The sequence below is a fragment of the Coenobita brevimanus genome, chromosome 18 (genome assembly GCF_032717465.1).
Source record: "Coenobita brevimanus isolate Jiangsu-jjx chromosome 18, ASM3271746v2, whole genome shotgun sequence".
In the NCBI taxonomy this organism is placed as follows: Eukaryota; Metazoa; Arthropoda; class Malacostraca; order Decapoda; family Coenobitidae; genus Coenobita; species Coenobita brevimanus.
In genome coordinates, this window is record NC_136971.1 from 2,334,129 (window position 1) to 2,352,424 (window position 18,296).

Sequence of the window (18,296 nt, forward strand, 5' to 3'; positions counted from 1 at the left end):
CACCCCTGAACGACCGGGCACTGATGGACGCCACGAGGAAGGGACGCCACGGGCAGCTCTTGACGGCAGTCCAACCCTGTGGAGACTGCAGCCCTCAGACACCCAGGGGCACCCCCAGGACCCTGGGGCAGGGCCTCCCAAGCCCCACCTGCAGATGACCCTCCTCCAGGAGCAGGTGAAGGCAGGCATGCTTGTTGGCCCTGTTCAGCCCCAGTCCAGAGGGCCACCTCCCAGGTCGAGGCCCCACCAGGAAAGGGCCTCCCTGCACGCTGACCAGCAGCCCCAGCCAGACGACATCACCCCTGGCAGTAGTTCCGTGCCTCCCTACAGGAGAGCACACCTGACGAGCTACCTCCCAAGCCTGGGCACCACTTGTAATAAGCCCAGTCCCCAGCAGCCCGGGCCAAGCCTGACAGTGTCCCTATCAACCTGTACATGTATGACATTGTTGTATATTGTAAAGGATTGTAAGTAAGGCAATATAAGGTGTAAGGTTGGTCTGCCAAGTTTTTACCCTGTTCCTCTTGTGGTGTATTCCGGTCTCGGAAGAGAACCCCGTTCAGTAGCTAGTGTTCTTAGACGAGAAGTCTGCCTAAAAACACTTACCATAACAATTTTCATGCTTCTTCCGGTCTTTATCAATTTGGACATCCGGTTTCATGGCATGGATAGTCAGTCTATAGGACTTTCCACGCCATTTCATCACTATCACTTCGACGTAAAACAGCTTCAACATCACTATCATTTCAAAGTTAATACCACTATCTTTTCCCTTTCTGCCATTACCATTCTCTGCCTTAGTGCCATAAAGGGTAAGTTCTGCACTGCAGCAACAAACATACTCATTGGCTAATATGTACCCCATATAATTCGTTGAGCTAGGGAAAAAATATAAATATGTTTTTGTATTATAAAAGCTACGTGTGGGTGTTTCAATATGGCGGCCAAAGTCACACGGCGGTGATAGCCTCTCCATACTATAGAGCTCAGTGGTTTGTACGGGGTTTCATTTCCAAGGTAAACAAGTGACGTCAAAATATTATCGTTTGTGAGAACTGGACGTCCACTCACTGCCCTTGAGTATCCTGGTAATCGAGATCCACAAACCCACAAAAGAAGATGGATGTCCATGCACGTCAAGAAGGAGGTATGTATTGAAGGTTATATGTCTGTTCTTATACAGCCTTTAGTAACTTTACCAGTATTCGTATTTCGAAGATTTTTTGGTAAACTTAACCACTCGGGTGCCGCACTTGGTCTGCTCTTAATGAAAGTACAATAATTTTAATACTCTGTGCATCACAGATAACTCCTTGTTGACTTTGTGGTAGGTGATGGCGACAATCATCCACTCACTTGATGTAGTGCTGCATACTCCTTTCTTCACATTTAACATTCATTTTCTGTGTCGTCTCTTCCTGTTTCTTGCATCTTTCCTGTCACCTTTAATTACTCTTCTTTCCTTTTCAGATGGCTTTAGATTGAGTGACAAGCCTAATGGTTTCCTGTAAGCCAGGAAATCATTAACAGTTTTGGGTCATAACAATAACTTTGCCATTTCGGACAACACATCTTTGGAAGATTAAATTATATTTTTACGACGGTCTTTGTTGTGTTTCAGATAAATGTGCCCTTCATTTCTATCGGAATTCAGTAGTTTCTCAGTCATGAGTTCAATTCTCCATCAGTCTTAAAACCCAACTAAAGTGGGGAAGGCTTTGAAGATCAGGGAAAGTGAGTGGTTGAATAATCAGAAACTACCAACTTTTGGTAGGAATGAAGCTAAAAAATTCGTCCGAAATAACAAAAAATATCAGAAAAACATAATTTTGTCATGACCTAAAATCACATCTGAACAAAATTAACCAAACCAAAAATTATATAACAACCCAAAGAAATTGGAGGTTTTGTCCAAAAACACATTAATACCTTGGTTTAACCATATACCATACAGTAACTAACCCATATGTATTGCCTTTATGTCAACAGGTGAGTTGGTGAAAGGTTAGTGTCTCTCCCCATAAAACCACTAACTCAAACAGCCACCCCTTATGTGATTGTGGTGTCTGTCTGTAGGTTGATAGAATAGATTTAGATTACAACACGTACAGCAAACTTTCATTTATTCATTGTAATTCAGCCAAGCCCTACGCCAAATACAGTAAAGTGATACGCTGGATATTGCATGCCAGTAGTACCTCCCATTGGCTCAATATTTGATACCAAGCAAGATATTGTGTTACTATCCATCGACCCTCTATCGTAAAAACTTTCCCATGAATAAAAGATGAAAACTAAGTATAAAATACAATAAAATAATGGTGCAGTACAGTAATACAGCGCCTATTGGCTGCCAGTTCTAAGCTGGTTGATACGTCAGATATTTCATAGAACCGCCAGTTATGTCCTATTTCAGTGTCAGTGGGGATTATTGTGGAAGTTTGGTTCCCAGGTGAATATCACTTTTGGATTTCCAAAAAGTTAACAGGGGCACCATAGCAGGTTCCATGTGACTGTCACCCCAGTATTTGGTTACATGGTTATAACCCACTGCTGCAATTGGTTTCCTGAGGTGCAGGAAATCATTGGCCTGTTACTCAGTGTTGAGCCACCAGAAGTGGAAAGTAGAGTAATATATAATGACAGGAAGGCTGGGATAAATAGGAAGAGAGGAGGACGGACACAGGAGAAGAATGATTAACATGAGGGAAGAAGTTGGCAGCACTAGATCAAGTGAGTGGATGATGGGTGTCCCCACCTACCACCAGCTGCTTCTGCATACAGTATTAGCTACCTGCCATATACGAATGCAGCATCTCCGTTAATAATTATTTCCAGTGGAAATGTCATAGATTACATGTTTATATAAGTAATATACTGTATGATGGAGTTTTTTTGTATCGGTGGGGTAATGTCAGCAGCTTGTTTTTTTTTTGTTTTTTTTTTAAATGATTCTCCAAATCAAAGGAATACTTTTCAAATGTTTTTTCATAACCAGCCACTCCTCCAAGCCAAGCTTTCTTATTGCCCACTTCACCACCTACCTAGGGACTCTGTCAAAGGCCTTTTCCAAATCCACAAAAACAAAATACAGATCCCTTTTCTTTCCAGTATATTTTTCCTGAAGCTGTGGAACAATGAATATGGCATCAGTGGTACCTCTGCCTGGCATAAACTCAAACTGCATCTCATCAATATTCACTCTTTCTCTAATCATACCTTCTGGAACTTTCTCCATTACCTTCATTATCTGATCTAAAAGCTTTATACCTCTATAATTTCTTCTTTCCATGGCATCACCCTTCCCTTTGTACACATTTACAATTACACTCTTCAACCAATCATCTGGGACAACACACTCATATATACCGTAAAACATCCTAACTTAGGACATTTTTTAGGTGTTTTAATGAATAATTCTGTGTAAAATGGTGCAATTTTATCCCTGTTGGTGTCATGTGGTAACCAGGGACAGTACCTACTGATTCCATATACTGTAATTTAAAAAATTAGCCACGTTGAACATGTTTTTTTTTTTTTGTTTTTTTTTTCATTTTCAAGTGTCCGAAGTTAGGAACAAATTTCTTAACTTCGGACAGCTCTTCCAGACTTCGAACATCCATGTATTTGCCCTTTAAACATGAAAATTGGTTAATACCACCTATCTCTGGACACTGTCCAAACCTCGGACACTTTAGATATTTATAAAAAATGTAAAAAAAAAAAATATTGGGCACTCCTGGCCCAAGTTATACATATATAGAGAGAAATATCCAAAAATATCTTCTTTTTTGAGCTCATAAATTGAGATCACATTAAGTTGCATCATATCACATTGTAGTGAGGTATTCTGGCCATAAATATAACTAAGAACTATTCAAAAACTTTTTCTGATGAGAAAAATGTATAAAATTGCACTGCATATACCCTGAACTGTAAGAGGAACTGGCCTTTTATTCCTAAACAAAACTTCACTTAATTATCAAGTAGCTACCTCACTAACTCATCAAATGCATACTGAAATAACATAATATAATGTTAAACACTTCATACTGGTTCTAATGACACCCACACACCCATTAACATGCACACAAATCAACAGAGACATGCACACACAGGCACATGTTATGAAGGCACCATGGAACGTATTAACGAACTACACGTTTTGGTCTAACACACACACACACACACACACACACACACACACACACACACCTATACAGTAATCTGTATTTTTTCAGTAATTTGTGTGTCCGAAGTTAGGAATTTATTCTGTAAAATAAAGAAATATTCATTAAAACAGTCATAGGAAGATTATGCTTGTATATATTTTAAAATAGTTTACTACCTGATACAACACTTTTCCACATATAATCCTACTAATCACGTTCTTACAGTTGAAACTGTTTGTTCTGTGTGAACAAAGTTTTGCAGGGTTAAAAAATGCCAATTCTTTTTCCATTGATTCATACATTTTTTTCACATACACATATTCAAGCTAGTTTAATAGGACTTACACATAATAATCTTTGAAGATTACCCTACCTTCCCATATCATTATTTTTTGCAAACATCGCACTCTTTTCCGATAAATTTGAATTACTGTATTACATTTTTTCGCAAAATGTCTGAAATTTGGGCGTGGTCCAAAGTTATGGTGTTTTACAGTAATCATATTTATCAGATCAGTGACTAACTTCACCCCTATATCTATATCTGTCTATCTATTTATCTATCTATTTATCTGTCTATATATGAAAGTAATTTTCAGAGTGGTACCTGTTCTGCCTACAGGAGTGATGTCAGAACAGCCAGACTATGGTGCAGTGGTGGGGTTGATCAGCCACCTGACCACAGATGAGCTGCGGGATTTAGTCAATAATGAAGACAAGGTGGCTGATTTAGTCAAGGACCTCCCTCAGGCATGTGCATTAAAAGTACTTTATATGCATATACACAACAAAGGGTTTAGTTGTATGGTGTGATTTGCAAGTTCCACAGCTTAGGTACGCAATAGTAAAAGTATGGCTATTACCTTACTTGTCTAAAATAAAATTGATTATTCAGAAAGCTAATTAGGCCCAATTTCCACAACAGATACTTTCCTTTGGGTATCAAGACTGTTTACATTTCTTCATTATTTGGTGTGTGTTTATGTATATATATACACTCAATCCACGTAAATCGAGTGTTCGTAAGTGACGGATTCGTAAATCACGGCTAGGTGGCCGTCAGACTGCCGGCAACCGTAAATCACTGTTAAGTCACGAAAATTGCGGATCAAGGCACCCAAGTGTGCCTTTTCTGAGGAGAACCGTAAACCGTGGCATTCAACCTGAAAATCGTGACCCAACAACCAATCACCGTGCTTCCCTGGTGGCATATGTGCATACTAATGCTGCTATGTTGTTATTGTTCTTGTCTCGTCAGTCTGCACACTACAGACCGTCGCCGTGGAGTACAAGAGTTACCTGCCTTTTTTGTGCAACTTCCCCCCGCCTCCTACCTGCCATGACCCCTCCCAAGCCCCCAGTGAAGCGCTCTAAGCAGTATGGCATCAAGAAGCTGCAGCAGTTGTCGTATAGTCAACATTTGGAGCTCATTTGTCGTGTTGAGAGGGGAGAGAAGTTTTCAGTCTGGTGAAAGAGTTTGGGAAGAACAAGTGCTGAGAGGTTCTGAGTTCTTCCCAACACCACCCCACTCCATTCACTTAAGCAATTTCGTCATAGGATTAAGGTGAGATCCCTTAATACATGCACTGAATATTCCTAAATTTGTATGATTGTGTTTGATGGTGCCTAGATAGGTGTAGGTAGGGTGCTGTGGGGGCGAGTTGGCCAAAGTCCAGACCCAGATTAATTTTTCACATAAGAGTTATTATTCATAAATCACGGCAGTGGTCCAGACCCAAATTTCCGCGATTTACGAGGATTGACTGGATATATATATATACAGTAATCACTCTAATATCCGGACGCCCAATATCCGAACATCTCCACTACCCGGACATAATCGTCCTGGGATCCAATATCCCCCCCCCCCCAAAAAAAAAAAAAAAAAAATCCCCCCTGTAATTTGAACTTGCCGCGTGCGGCGCGGGAGAGCATTGTTGTGGCGCGTCATTCCTCTGACGTCCGATAGAGCTCCGCTGCATCCTCCCCACTTTCTGCCTGTCTCTCGCCGCGAGTTCACGCTCGTCGTTATGGCTGCCCACGTGATCGCTTTTGTGGTGGTGCCTTACCTGCTGCAGGGCCTCCTGCTGCTCTCGGGCCTCCTCTTAGTGTGTGTGATGATGGCCCCGCCACCTGAGAAAAGGAAGAGAGTGGTGTTGACTCTGGAGAAGAAGCGGGAGATATTGGAGAAAGTAGATGCGGGGTGGTCTTCTTCCCGCATTCTCCGCGAGTTTAACCTGTCCCGGTCTACTTTGTTCGATATCAAGAGATCCTGAGACAAACTCGTGCAGTACACGGCTGACTTCTCGTCGAGAAGCAAACGCAACATGGAAAGGAAGGTTATGTTTACCCCTAAGTTTGTGGAAATCGACCGATCCACATTGATTTAGTATCGACAACAACGTGCTGCTGGTGTGATGGTACGTGGAACGGAGCTGAAGGCTGCTGCTGAGAAGTTCGCCAGGCTTCACGACGCCCTAGACTTCAAGGCATCCGAGGGTTGGCTCTTTGCGTTCAAGTTACGGCATGGCCTTACCAACCGTAAAGCACATGGCAAAGCATTGGACGCTAACGAGGATGGAGTTGACTAGTTTCGGCACAAGGTGAAGGGCTTGATCGACAGGGAGGGCCTAACTCTTGGTCAAGTCTACAACGCTGGCGAAACTGGCCTATTCTATCGCTCGATGCCAACGAACACTCTAGCCGAGGAGACGGAGAAGCGTGTACCTGGCTGCGAGCTCTCCAAGGAACGGATATCTGCTTTGTGTTGTGCCAGTGCTAACGGCATGCACCGGCTTAAGCCTGTTGTTGTTGGCCGCGCAAAGCAGCCTCGGTGCCTTCGTGGGGTGATGGATGTCCTTCCTGTTGTCTGGTACCATTCTTTGAAGGCATGGTTCACAGCTATGATCTTCAAAGACTGATTTCACTGTCACTTCGTCAAGGAGGTCATCCATTACCAGACAAAGACACTGGGAATCCCGCGCGACCAGGTAAAGGCCCTCCTTCTCCTCGACAATGCACCTGCCCACCCCTGCGACAAGGACATGGTTGCTGAAAATGGCCGTATTAGGTGCGTGTTTCTGCCACCTAATACGACTGCTCTCATCCAACCAATGGACCAAGGAGTGATCGTGACAACAAAGCGCCTATACCGTCGGAAGTTCCTGGACGAGGTGATGGTTGTTCTCGAGGACATGGACGAGCGCAGGGAGGGACAGGACACACGAGGCAAGCGGACTTTGGAAAACCTTCGCCGCTACAACATCAAGTCTACGCTGTACAACTGGGCTTGTGCATGGAAGGAAGTCCCTGTGAAGACTCTGGAAAATGGTTGGTCTCGTCTGCTTCTCGGAATGGATGTGGAGTACGATTTTCTAGGATTTGACGTGGATGACTTCCATGCACGGCTACGTACCCACAGCAACGATGTAGATGTGGACGATGTTCGTGAGTGGTTGGATGACGACGAGGGCGATCCTGGGTATCAGACGTTGTCTGATATCGAGATCGTGTCTTCAGTTGCAGGTGTCAGTACCGAACTTGAAGATTCCGACGATGAAGGCGACGATGATGCGGACTCCTCTCAGCAGGACAGTACTCCAGCCATCCCCAAGCTGAGCGCACTCCGGGAACATCTAGAGTTCGTCCTAGACTACCTGGAACACCCGGACTGTGACAGGGAGATGGGGCCCTTGGGACTCGTGGAGGAAGTGCATGCTTTCAGGCAGCGCATCATCAATCATCAGAATCATCGGTCATTGCGTCAATCAACCATTGACAGTTTTTTCAGGCCCGTGACCCCTGCTGTGCCCAGCCCTGGCTCCACTCCTTTGCCTCCCCAAGATAGGCCCTCATGCTCCGAGCCACAGCCCAGCACATCAGCCACAGTGGAGTCACCGCTCGACATGAGTTTGCGGCTGTCATCAGAGTCATCTGCAGTGGGTATGCCATCACCACAACCCAGCGATGCACCCCTAGGTCGCCTGCCAGTGATACTCTCGGACTCTGACAGTGAATAAACCGCAAGAACTTCTCCACTAGACCACACGGGAATTTAGAGTGTTGTGCAGTGAAAAAAACAGTGTGTTGTGTTAAGGATTTACAGTTGTGAGAGAAAAGACTCAATAGAAAAAAAATTTAACGTAAATAGACTTGTTTGTTTTGGCTTTGGAAAATTATAAGAATGGGAAAAGTTAAAGTGCAACACTTAGTTACAATGGAGCATTATTTAGCAAGAGTGCACACTGTGAAGAGAACGGACTTCTGTGTGTGATTGACTAAGTTCAGTGCAAGACTTCAGGAACAGTGTACTGCAAGTGCTTCAGGAAATCCTTCTTACTGTCAGAGTCCGAGAGGAGGCGGTTATTCATCGAGGTGGCCAGGGACTTGCTGTAAGTAGGCAGAATGTTTCATACTGTACTTTTTTCCATACTATACTTACCTCATTTCACTCTTTAATGTCCTTTATTGGTGTGAATAGGGTGTTAGTAGCTATGCATGTGCAGTAGGATTGTGTTTTTCAGAGTTAGGCTAGGTTAGGGTCCGTAAGTACCAGAATGTTTATTAATGTATGAACATACTTCTAAACCCTCATTTTATGTTTCTTTTGCATTTATTTCAGTCATTTATGTGCCTTATTGGTGTGATTTGGGTCTTAAATAGGTGCTATGCATGTCCAGAGGGAGTTGTATAGGTGTTTCTCTGAGTTAGGGTCCATAAGTACAAGTCCATAAGCTGGGGCCCAATATCCGGACAGAACCAATATCCGGACCTACCTATGGCTCTATTACGTTGGATATTGGAGTGATTACTGTATATATATATATATAGTAATGAGTATTGTTGCATTATTCTCATGATAATGGATTTCATTGATAAAAGGTTCTATGTTGGCTAAATAATATCAGACAAATCACAGCTTTATTTTTTGTGCCATATATTTTTCTTTTGCTTCTCAGTATACAGTTATAACCTCCAGCTGCCTCTCACGGAGTGGGACCAGTGCATTAATACACACCAGGTCATGCTTTAAATCATGACTTTTTATTTTTTATTATTATTTTTTTTTTTTTATAAAACATACTCATTTTATTGTAAAATGTTCAGGATGTCAGCATCATGATATTTTGGTTACATCACTTTTCTTTTTCCTTTTTTAATACATACATGGTTTATTGTAAAATCTTGACGGTGTCATCGGGATATTTTGTTTACTCTTTATTTGAAATTTTCAGATGAAGACACTTGCAAATAAGCGAGATGTGTTATTAGCGGAAAACAAATCACTGGCTGATTACAACTTGTCATTGGAACCCAAATTGTCTCAGGTAATGTGCATCCTTCAAAATTTACTTTTTTCTTTTCCAGTTGTTGCTCTTGCTAATCACTTGCTGCTTTTTAGGTCCCACAGTTGGTTATAATACTTGTTTTCTCCTTTTAATACATTCCTCCATTTTTTCTACCATTACTCGATCTTTGTCATATACAGTACAGTAAAAGTCCTGTAATCCAAATGGCAGTGGACTGGGGTCTTTTGGACTATTGTTTTTTTTTTACTATTGGTAAGGACCTCTGAAAACATTAGAAATATGTACACTTATGATCACTTATTTCTGCCCAGGGGAGTCCCTTTCCTACCCCCGTATACCCAGGGAAGAGGGGAGGGAGGGACGAAACGAGCTTCACCCGCCTCTACACGAGCTCCCAACCCCCCCTACCCAACATTCTTAAGTGGCAGTTACATCTCTATCTGATTTCATGCTTGGCACTCTTGGTCCTACTACTAATACAAATATAAAACACTAGGATATGTTAAAAGTATGTAATATAACTATCAACACACAGCAACAAGAAATCAATGCATTATGACATTGACAGTAAAACAAAAACGTTAACCTCAGGCCTCATACATGCTGGGTGCACTGCTTTGCAAACACACACATACATGCACGCATGCACACACACACACACACACACACACACACACACACACACACACACACACACACACACAAGCACATGCAAGCATCCATCAGGCCTGGGATGGCTGTTGTTAATGTTTTTGTTTTACTGTCAACATTATAATGCATTAATTTCTTGCTGCAGTGAGTTCATAGTTATATACTTTTTACATATCCTAGTGTTTGATGTTTGTGTATTAGTAATGTGACTATTAGCGTAAAGTATGAGGTTAGCTTGAGATGTAACTGCCAGTTAAGAGTGGCGAGTGGGGTGGGAGGTGGGGTAGGGGTATGGGGGAGGGTTGGGAGCTGGGGTAAAGGCGGGTGGAGCTTGTTTCATCCCCGCCTCCCATCTTCCCTGGGTATATAGGGGTGGGAAGGGAGCACCCCTCAGCTGAAATTAGTGATCATGAGTGTACATGATCATTAAATAAAAACTTAAAATGATATGAGTTATTGTTTTACTCGCTGGAAATGCATAGAAGTGTAGATGAATAATTGCAGGCACGTACATCCAAGGCCAAGAGCAAGTCCAAGCTAAGTAAATCCTTAGATAAAGCCCAGAAAATTTTGAAAAGGACCAGAAAAATTCGAGAAATTTCGCCTTGACAAATTCGGACTATTGGGATTTTTGGATTATTGGTGGCCGGATTAGAAGACTTTTACTGTTGCTGCAGATCTTTCACCTCTAGTCTGATCTTCCATTTTTTTCCTTTTTTAATGTAGGGAAGAAGAAACCAAAGGCCTATAGCCAATGTCATAATCCCATCAATGGTCGCTGTTTGAGTTAATTGTTTTAGGGGGGAGAGGCACTAACTCTCCACTTGTTGATACTTATGGAACTTGTGTGGGTTGGTTATATGGTTACCATCCAGCATTATAAATGGTTTCCTGGCATACAGGAGACCATTAGGTTTGTCTCTCAATGTAAAGCCACCTGAAATGGAAACGAGTAATAAAGAGCGACAGGAAAGATGTGAGAAATAGAAATAGAGGAGGGCAGACAAAGAAAAAGAATGATAAAGTTGAAGGAAGAAGTCAGCAACACTACATCAAGTAAGTGGATGATAGTAATGAAATACATACATACATACATCATCTAATCCTGTGTTGCTCCATGAGGAGTATAGAGCCCGGGATCAGGCAAGTTCATCCGGACATTTTGGATGAAAATGACCAGCCTCTTTCATCCCTGAGTGGTATTGCTTGAGCAATATACCCCAGCCATCTCTTGGATATAAACCAACACATGGTCTGTCCGGTTGGAGTGCCTTAATTACCCACTAAACCAGCAGGCGGCATGGTTTGGATACGGTATATGGTTACCACGCAGCATAGTAAATGGTTTCCTGGTTTACAGGAAACCATTTGGCATGTCGCTCAGTGTAGAATCACTCATAGACAGAAGGAAGAGGAAAAAAAGAAGGACATGAATGAAGGAAGAGGGGAAAGGGCAGCCACCTGAGAGCAGCACTACATCGAATGAGTGGTTGGTGAGGGGGCCCTTACCTACCACTAAAGTACTAAATCCATGCATTCTACACACTAACCAGTAATCCTGTTAAATTTAGCAGAAATCTTATTTACTTCCAGGCCAAGCAAAATTTGATCTCCAAATATGAAGAGGCTGCTTCACTGTCAGATGAAGTGAATTCTCTAAAGGGACAAGTTGGTAAGTATCCCTACATTTGTACCTTTCTCTTATATCTCTTCATTTGATTGTGGTACTGAAATTCAGTTATTCATTCCTATGTTATTTTTAATAGTTCTCCATCTTATTTTGGTTCTTTTCGCTGGGGGTAGTTCATGCATATCTATAGGCAGTGATAGGAGTAATGTCTTTCTTTGTAACAGTAACATTTAATGTTGCTGTCATTGAGTAGTACTGTAGTGCTAATAGCACCACTGTTTTCGATGAGGAGTAGCAGAACTGGTAATGACCCTTCTATTGCCGTAGCAGTCTTGTAGTGCTGCTACCTGTTACCTTACTTTGCATGCAGTACGGGTATTTATAATGATATGTATGATGTATTTTGGCATTTCTTTGGTTCTTTTCGCTGGGGGTAGTTCATGCATATCTATAGGCAGTGATAGGAGTAATGTCTTTCTTTGTAACAGTAACATTTAATGTTGCTGTCATTGAGTAGTACTGTAGTGCTAATAGCACCACTGTTTTCGATGAGGAGAAGCAGAACTGGTAATGACCCTTCTATTGCCGTAGCAGTCTTGTAGTGCTGCTACCTGTTACCTTACTTTGCATGCAGTACGGGTATTTATGATGATATGTATGATGTATTTTGGCATTTCATTGTGCAGTTTAATAGAAATATTTTAATTGTCCTGCTGTGAAATGACAGAGCTGCACATCTGCCACTGAATGTCAAATAATAGTTAGGGTTCCTTACTGGTTGGCAGCAAGCATGGGCTTCCAGAGGGGGGGGGGGGCAAGGGGGGGCAGTTTCCCCCCCCTTGGAATTCCTAAGTGCTTTAGTTCTTGTTTAACCCGCCCCATCCCAATGTTTTTGGACCTTTTTTTTTTTTTTGGCCCAAACATCCGCTTTTGATGAGAAACATCGAAAATTCATAGAGAAATCGCTTACCTGAGGTTTAAAATACGCGATTTAGGTACGTGTACTTCCTTACCTGACTGGGTTTTCTAACAGGCTGGCACCAAAGAAAACGAGTTCTATGGGAGGGTAACTATTTTATCCACTCATAAACAGTATTTATTTATTTACTTGGTACGAATTTATATGTAGTACAAGAGCATATTAGTTTTCAAACAGTAATATAGGCATTATAAGCATTGTTTCACTCACTAACTCATCACCATTCATGACCTTTTTTTTCCCCACATTACCTGATCATCATTTCTGACTGTTTCTTCCTCTAATGCTATGTAAACTTTGTCCTCCACATTGTCATCGATTGGGGAATCACTCTGGCCCTGAATGTCTTTATTGGCCAGGTCACTGGTAACAGGTGAATTGCCGAGACAATGGCGTGCAGGGGGGGGGGGATAGATTATGCGGTGTAAGGCATTGTTCCTGCTTGGCATCTTGTAGAGGAATAGAGGAAGGTGTCCCGTGTATACATGCCAAAAATCACTCGTGAAAATTTAAAATTGTGCAAATTAGGGACCTTGCAATGTTGCCGCGTTAATTCACGTCGCCGGGACGGCGCGGGTTAAGGATGATTGAATGATTTGAGTCGATTCATGCATTCTATCACTTTATGCATTTAATGAAAGTTGTGTAACTCATGTAAGTACATGCCTGTGCCTATTTAGAGTGTGTGTATTTTGATATAACCGCACATATACAGTGTCCCAAAAAAATGTACTCACACTTTGAATGACAATAAATGCAGTGTTTATTGACACAGATATAAGAAAATTACATGTAAATAAAGAAAGTTAAATGGCTAGTCTACTTATTCCTGCGTGTTCGCAAATGTTCAGACTGATGACCACCATTTTCCAGACAGCTGATAACACGGACCAATGGATTCTGGAACATTATGAATCACTGTATTTGGAATTGTGACACATTGTCATTCAATTTCCTCATTCAACTCATCGACTGTTGCTGGTTTTGCAGCGTAAACCTTATCTTTGAGATATCCCCAATAAAAAAAAGTCCATTGGCTTGAGGTCTGGGGAACATGCAGGGAATTCAGCGCCACTTCTGCTCCCAATCCATGTGTTCAGATGAGTTGCATTGGGATAGGCCCTTACATCACGATGGTAGTGGGGAGGTGCTCCATCTTACTGGAAGTAAATCTCTTCATCACCAAACATTTCTTCAGTGCGTGGACCGATGAATTCCTGCAGTAAGTTTAGGTAAATTGCACCAGTGGCAGTTTGGTAAAAAAAGAATGGTCCTACAATGCCTAATGCTGATATCCCACACCACACTGTAACCCCTGGTAAGTTCAAATGTTTTTCTATAGTAACATGCGGATTTTGAGGAGCCCAGTAGGTGCAATTGTGTCGATTAATTGAGCCATTTAACATAAAGGTGGCCTCATTGCTCCAGACAATTTTGTCTGGAAACGCTGCATCGTCCGCGCTTTTGTCCAGGTACCATTCACAAAATTCTACTCTTCGGTCAGGATCATCTTCATTTAGAGCGTGGATTAATGTCAGAATGTAACTTTTTCAATGGACTCACTTCAACATGCGATGGACGCTCGATTTTGGGATACCTATCTCACGAGCCGATTGTCGTATGGATTTCTGTGGGGATCAGAGGAGGTTTTCCAGCAGTCGTTCTTCTCTTGTGGGGCCAGATGTCATAATCCCATAAGGGGTGACCACTAACATATTGCCTCCTTGTCACCCTTTCCCCAGTCATTATGTTGCCATTCCCCCAATACATACCTCCTCTCTCTCATGCACCTCTCTAATCCATCAGTCCATCTCATCCTCGGTCTCTCCCTCCCTCTCCCCCGCTCCATCTCACTCGCATACAGTTCCCTCATTAGTCTCTCATTGTCCATCCTCTCCACATGGCCATCCTCCTCATTGTATTTCTCCTTATGCTTTCTGTCACGTCCACACCACAACACTCCTTCACTTCTCATTTGTTGGTCAGTCTCTCCATGTAACTCAACATGCATGTGGTTTTAGTAATACAGTAAGACCTCATTATAACGGACTAATTGAGGCCCAAACCATTCCAAAAAATGCAAAATTCTGATAAAAGCGACATCCAGACTTTTTCCTGCTAACTGGGACGTTTTCCGATATATCAGACATTAGTCCGGATCGCATGAACGGTTTTTAAACTGTTTTGACTACGATTGCGGTACTGTACTGTGTTATAACTTCACTACACTAATCAAATGGTATAATATATATAATAATACTGTACTGTACACTGATAAACATGTCATTTATTTACTGTATTGTGGTGAACATAGCTGACGTGGTCAGGCAGTCTGAACTGCTTCTGGCTTTATCGGACTTTTTCCTGTACACTGTATAGGAATTTAGTCCGGTAGCTCTTCGAGTCCGATAAAAGCAAATTCTGGTCTATTGAAGTCCATTATATCAAGGTTTTACTGAACAGTTAATTTTTGGTATGTTTATTGTGGTGGTCTTGTGGGTTGAGGCATTCTAACGAGATGGGGCCAGCAAGGATTTTCATCCAGGGGGTTGATGGGATTTATTGGTCGTATAATTCCACTCAAGGGTGAGTGAGGCAGGTCACCCTCACCTTAAATGCCAGGTTTGATTAGCATAATCATGGTCGCCCATGCTTCTTATGGGGAAACATCATATTACTCTTATACCATAAAAAAAAGGTAAAGTAGATACTGTAATACAGTAGTAGACTGTTAGTGATGTCTTTACTATAGGTATTCATGGTGTTTATGTTTACCTTGTACAGGCAGCCTGCATAATACAATTTACTGACTTACAATTTTCACTTAATACAGTTCAGGATTATAACACCTTTTTTGCATTCTGATCACCGTTTTTTGTTTTATGATACTGTACCAAACCAGACATAAGGTAACATGATGATGGGATGAGGCTGTAGAAGCTGCAGATAAGGAGAACTGGTCTTTTCTAGGAATGGAAAAGGGATACTAACAGAGAGTAGAGCTAGGAAGGAGGTGTACAGGGCAAAATCTGAGTCTCAAAGACTTCTACTGGATAATCTACATAGCACTGAATGGAAGACTGTGGTATTGAAGGTGGCAAAAGCAGATGAGGAGGGAAGACAGAAATATCTCAGGTGAGCAATGTGTTAAGAATGATGAGAAGGTAGTAGTGGACAGTGCAGATGTTAAAAGCTCCTGGAGAGAGCATTATAGCCAGTTGCTGAATGAGTAGTTTCAGTAGAACAAGGAAAGTTTGTCAGCAGACCCAGTGTTTGGCCTTTGGTTGGTGCAGCTACTGTGAGCAGGGCAATAGACAGAATGCAGTTGGAGAAGGCAGCAGGTGTGTCTGGTTTGATTGCTGAAATGCGGAAGGCCTCAGGAGATATAGGAGTGGGGTTAGTTACTAATTTGATAAATACAGTTATATGTGAGTGTGTTGTCCCAAATGAGTGGCTGCAGAGTGTGATTGTAAATCTGTACAAGGGGAAGGGTGATGCCCTGGAAAATGGAAATTATAGAGGCGTCAGAATTTTCTACCAGATAATGAAGGTAATGGAGAGAGTCCTAGAGGGTATGAGGGAAAGTGAATATTGATGAGATGCAGTTTGGGCTTTGTGACAGGCCATGGGACCACTCATGCCATATTCATTGTCTTCCAGCTCAGGGAAAATATATATAGGAAGGAAAAGGTACCTATACTTTGTTTTGTTTATTTGACTGGGACTCCTCAGGGAGGTGGTGAAGTGGGCAGTGAGCAAGCTTGGTATCAAGGAGTGGCTAGTTAAGAGTGGTTATGGCTCTGTTTATGGGTGTGAGCACCCAGGTGAGAGTGGTTGAAGATTTGAGTCATGAGTTTTCCATGAATGTTGGCATGCATCACAGGCCAGTCATGAGATCCTTATTGTTTGTCATGATGCTTGAAGCTCTTACATGCGACTTTAGAAATGGACTCTCATGGGAGATCTTGTATGCTGATGACCTGGTGTTGATTGCAGAGAATGGAAGGGAGGTGGAGGAAAGATTTAGGAAATAGAGAGACAGAATGGGGCACATGTGGGCCTGATGGGGTCCCTTCTGTTGTCCTCAAGAACTGTGCTTCTGCGCTTACACCCTGCCTAGGTAAACTTTCATTTTTGTCTGTCAACGTGCACCTTTCTTTCTTGCTGGAAGAGTGCTCACATTCAGCCTGTCACAAAGAAGGGTGACCATTCCCAACCCTTTAACTATCACCTTATTGCTTTAGCATCCTGTGTCTCAGAATTTTTCGAGTCTGTTCATGACAAAATAATTTTAAAGCATCTTTCCTATCACAACCTTCTTTCTGATGATCAGTATGGGTTCTGCAAGGGATGCACCACTGGTGATCTCCTTACCTACCTTTCAGACTCCTGGTCATCCTCCTTTCGGGACTCTGGCGAAAGCTTTGCCATTGCACTTGACATCTCAAAGGCTTTCAGTTGAGTCTGGCATAAATATTTAATTTCCAAACTGCCCTCTCATGGTTTCTATCCTTCGATCTGTGCCAAGGGATTTGACCACTCTCCAGGAAGTTGTGAGGACGAGGTTTGGGGAGCAAGGGGTGATGTCGGGGGATGATGGGAGGAAGAGGGCTTGGTGTGGGATATGAGTATGTTGGAGATTATTCAGTATGAAGAGATGATCTGTTTTGGATTGTAGTACCAGCCCTCTGTCTATGTCAGGGTTGTTGACATGCCAGGCTGATGGCGTTGGCATTGAAATCACCACCCAGGATGATGTTGGGTATGTTAGTGATGTGGTGTATTTGTGGAGAGTAATTGTGTGGTACTGTGGGGGAGGATTCGGGGGAATGTATATGTTGGCGATTGTTATATGTGATTTGTTACCCGTGGGTATTTTAATTCATTGTATTTCTGTTGTGGTGTCTTGTGGGGGAAGAAGTAACTTTGTATGTGCACTGGTATCTGAAAAGTTGATGGATTTGTGAACCAGGGTGATGAGTCCACTGCCACCGCTGTTGGCCCAGTCTTGTCTAATGGTGGTGAACTTATGAGATGTAGGTGTTTTTTGTTTGCATAGTTTTGTTTCTTGTAAGATGGCAGTGTATATGTTTGTTGTTCGATGAATTGTGTGAGTTCTTGTTTTTTGGTGTTTATGCCATCTGTGTTTAACTGAAGGATGTTTATGTTGTGTGCAATGTGTGTTGACTGCTGCGGCACAGGGGGGAGGTGGCGGTGTGGATGGAGGGGAAGGGGTAGGAGAAGGTTGTGATGGAGGTAAGGGTTGGGGATGAGGATGGGTTAGGGGATTGGATGGTGTGGGATGGATCAGTGGGTTAGGCTGAGGAGGTGTGGAGGAAGTAGGAGTAGGGTAGGTGGGGGGGTTAGTGGATGGGGGGGAAGGAGCATAAGGAGCAGGTCCAGGTGTTTGTGTAATGTGTTCTGGATGCAAGTGTTGTGCATATGTAATGTGTCTACTTCATGCAGGAATTGTACTGAACTGAACCCTTTGTCTATCAGCTCAATGTGATATGTTTTGAGCACGTTGGACATATGTATTTGTTGGTGGGTCCTGG

The 18,296-nt window shown here is 42.5% G+C and overlaps 1 protein-coding gene across 2 annotated transcripts in view; it reads left to right on the plus strand.

The window, feature by feature from the left end:
* Positions 1-1,025: 1,025 nt before the first annotated feature.
* Positions 1,026-18,296, plus strand: part of LOC145391381 (vacuolar protein sorting-associated protein 37B-like) — a 28,819-nt gene continuing 11,548 nt past the window's right edge. The window contains exons 1-4 of one of the 2 annotated variants that reach the window (XM_080265981.1): positions 1,026-1,147; positions 4,795-4,922; positions 9,407-9,499; positions 11,726-11,804. In XM_080265981.1, the coding sequence (XP_080122107.1) occupies positions 1,120-1,147; positions 4,795-4,922; positions 9,407-9,499; positions 11,726-11,804 (328 nt within the window). In that variant the 5' untranslated portion in view covers positions 1,026-1,119. Of the gene's footprint in view, positions 1,148-4,771; positions 4,923-9,406; positions 9,500-11,725; positions 11,805-18,296 lie in introns of both variants that reach the window. The other variant, XM_080265982.1, reaches the window with a different exon arrangement.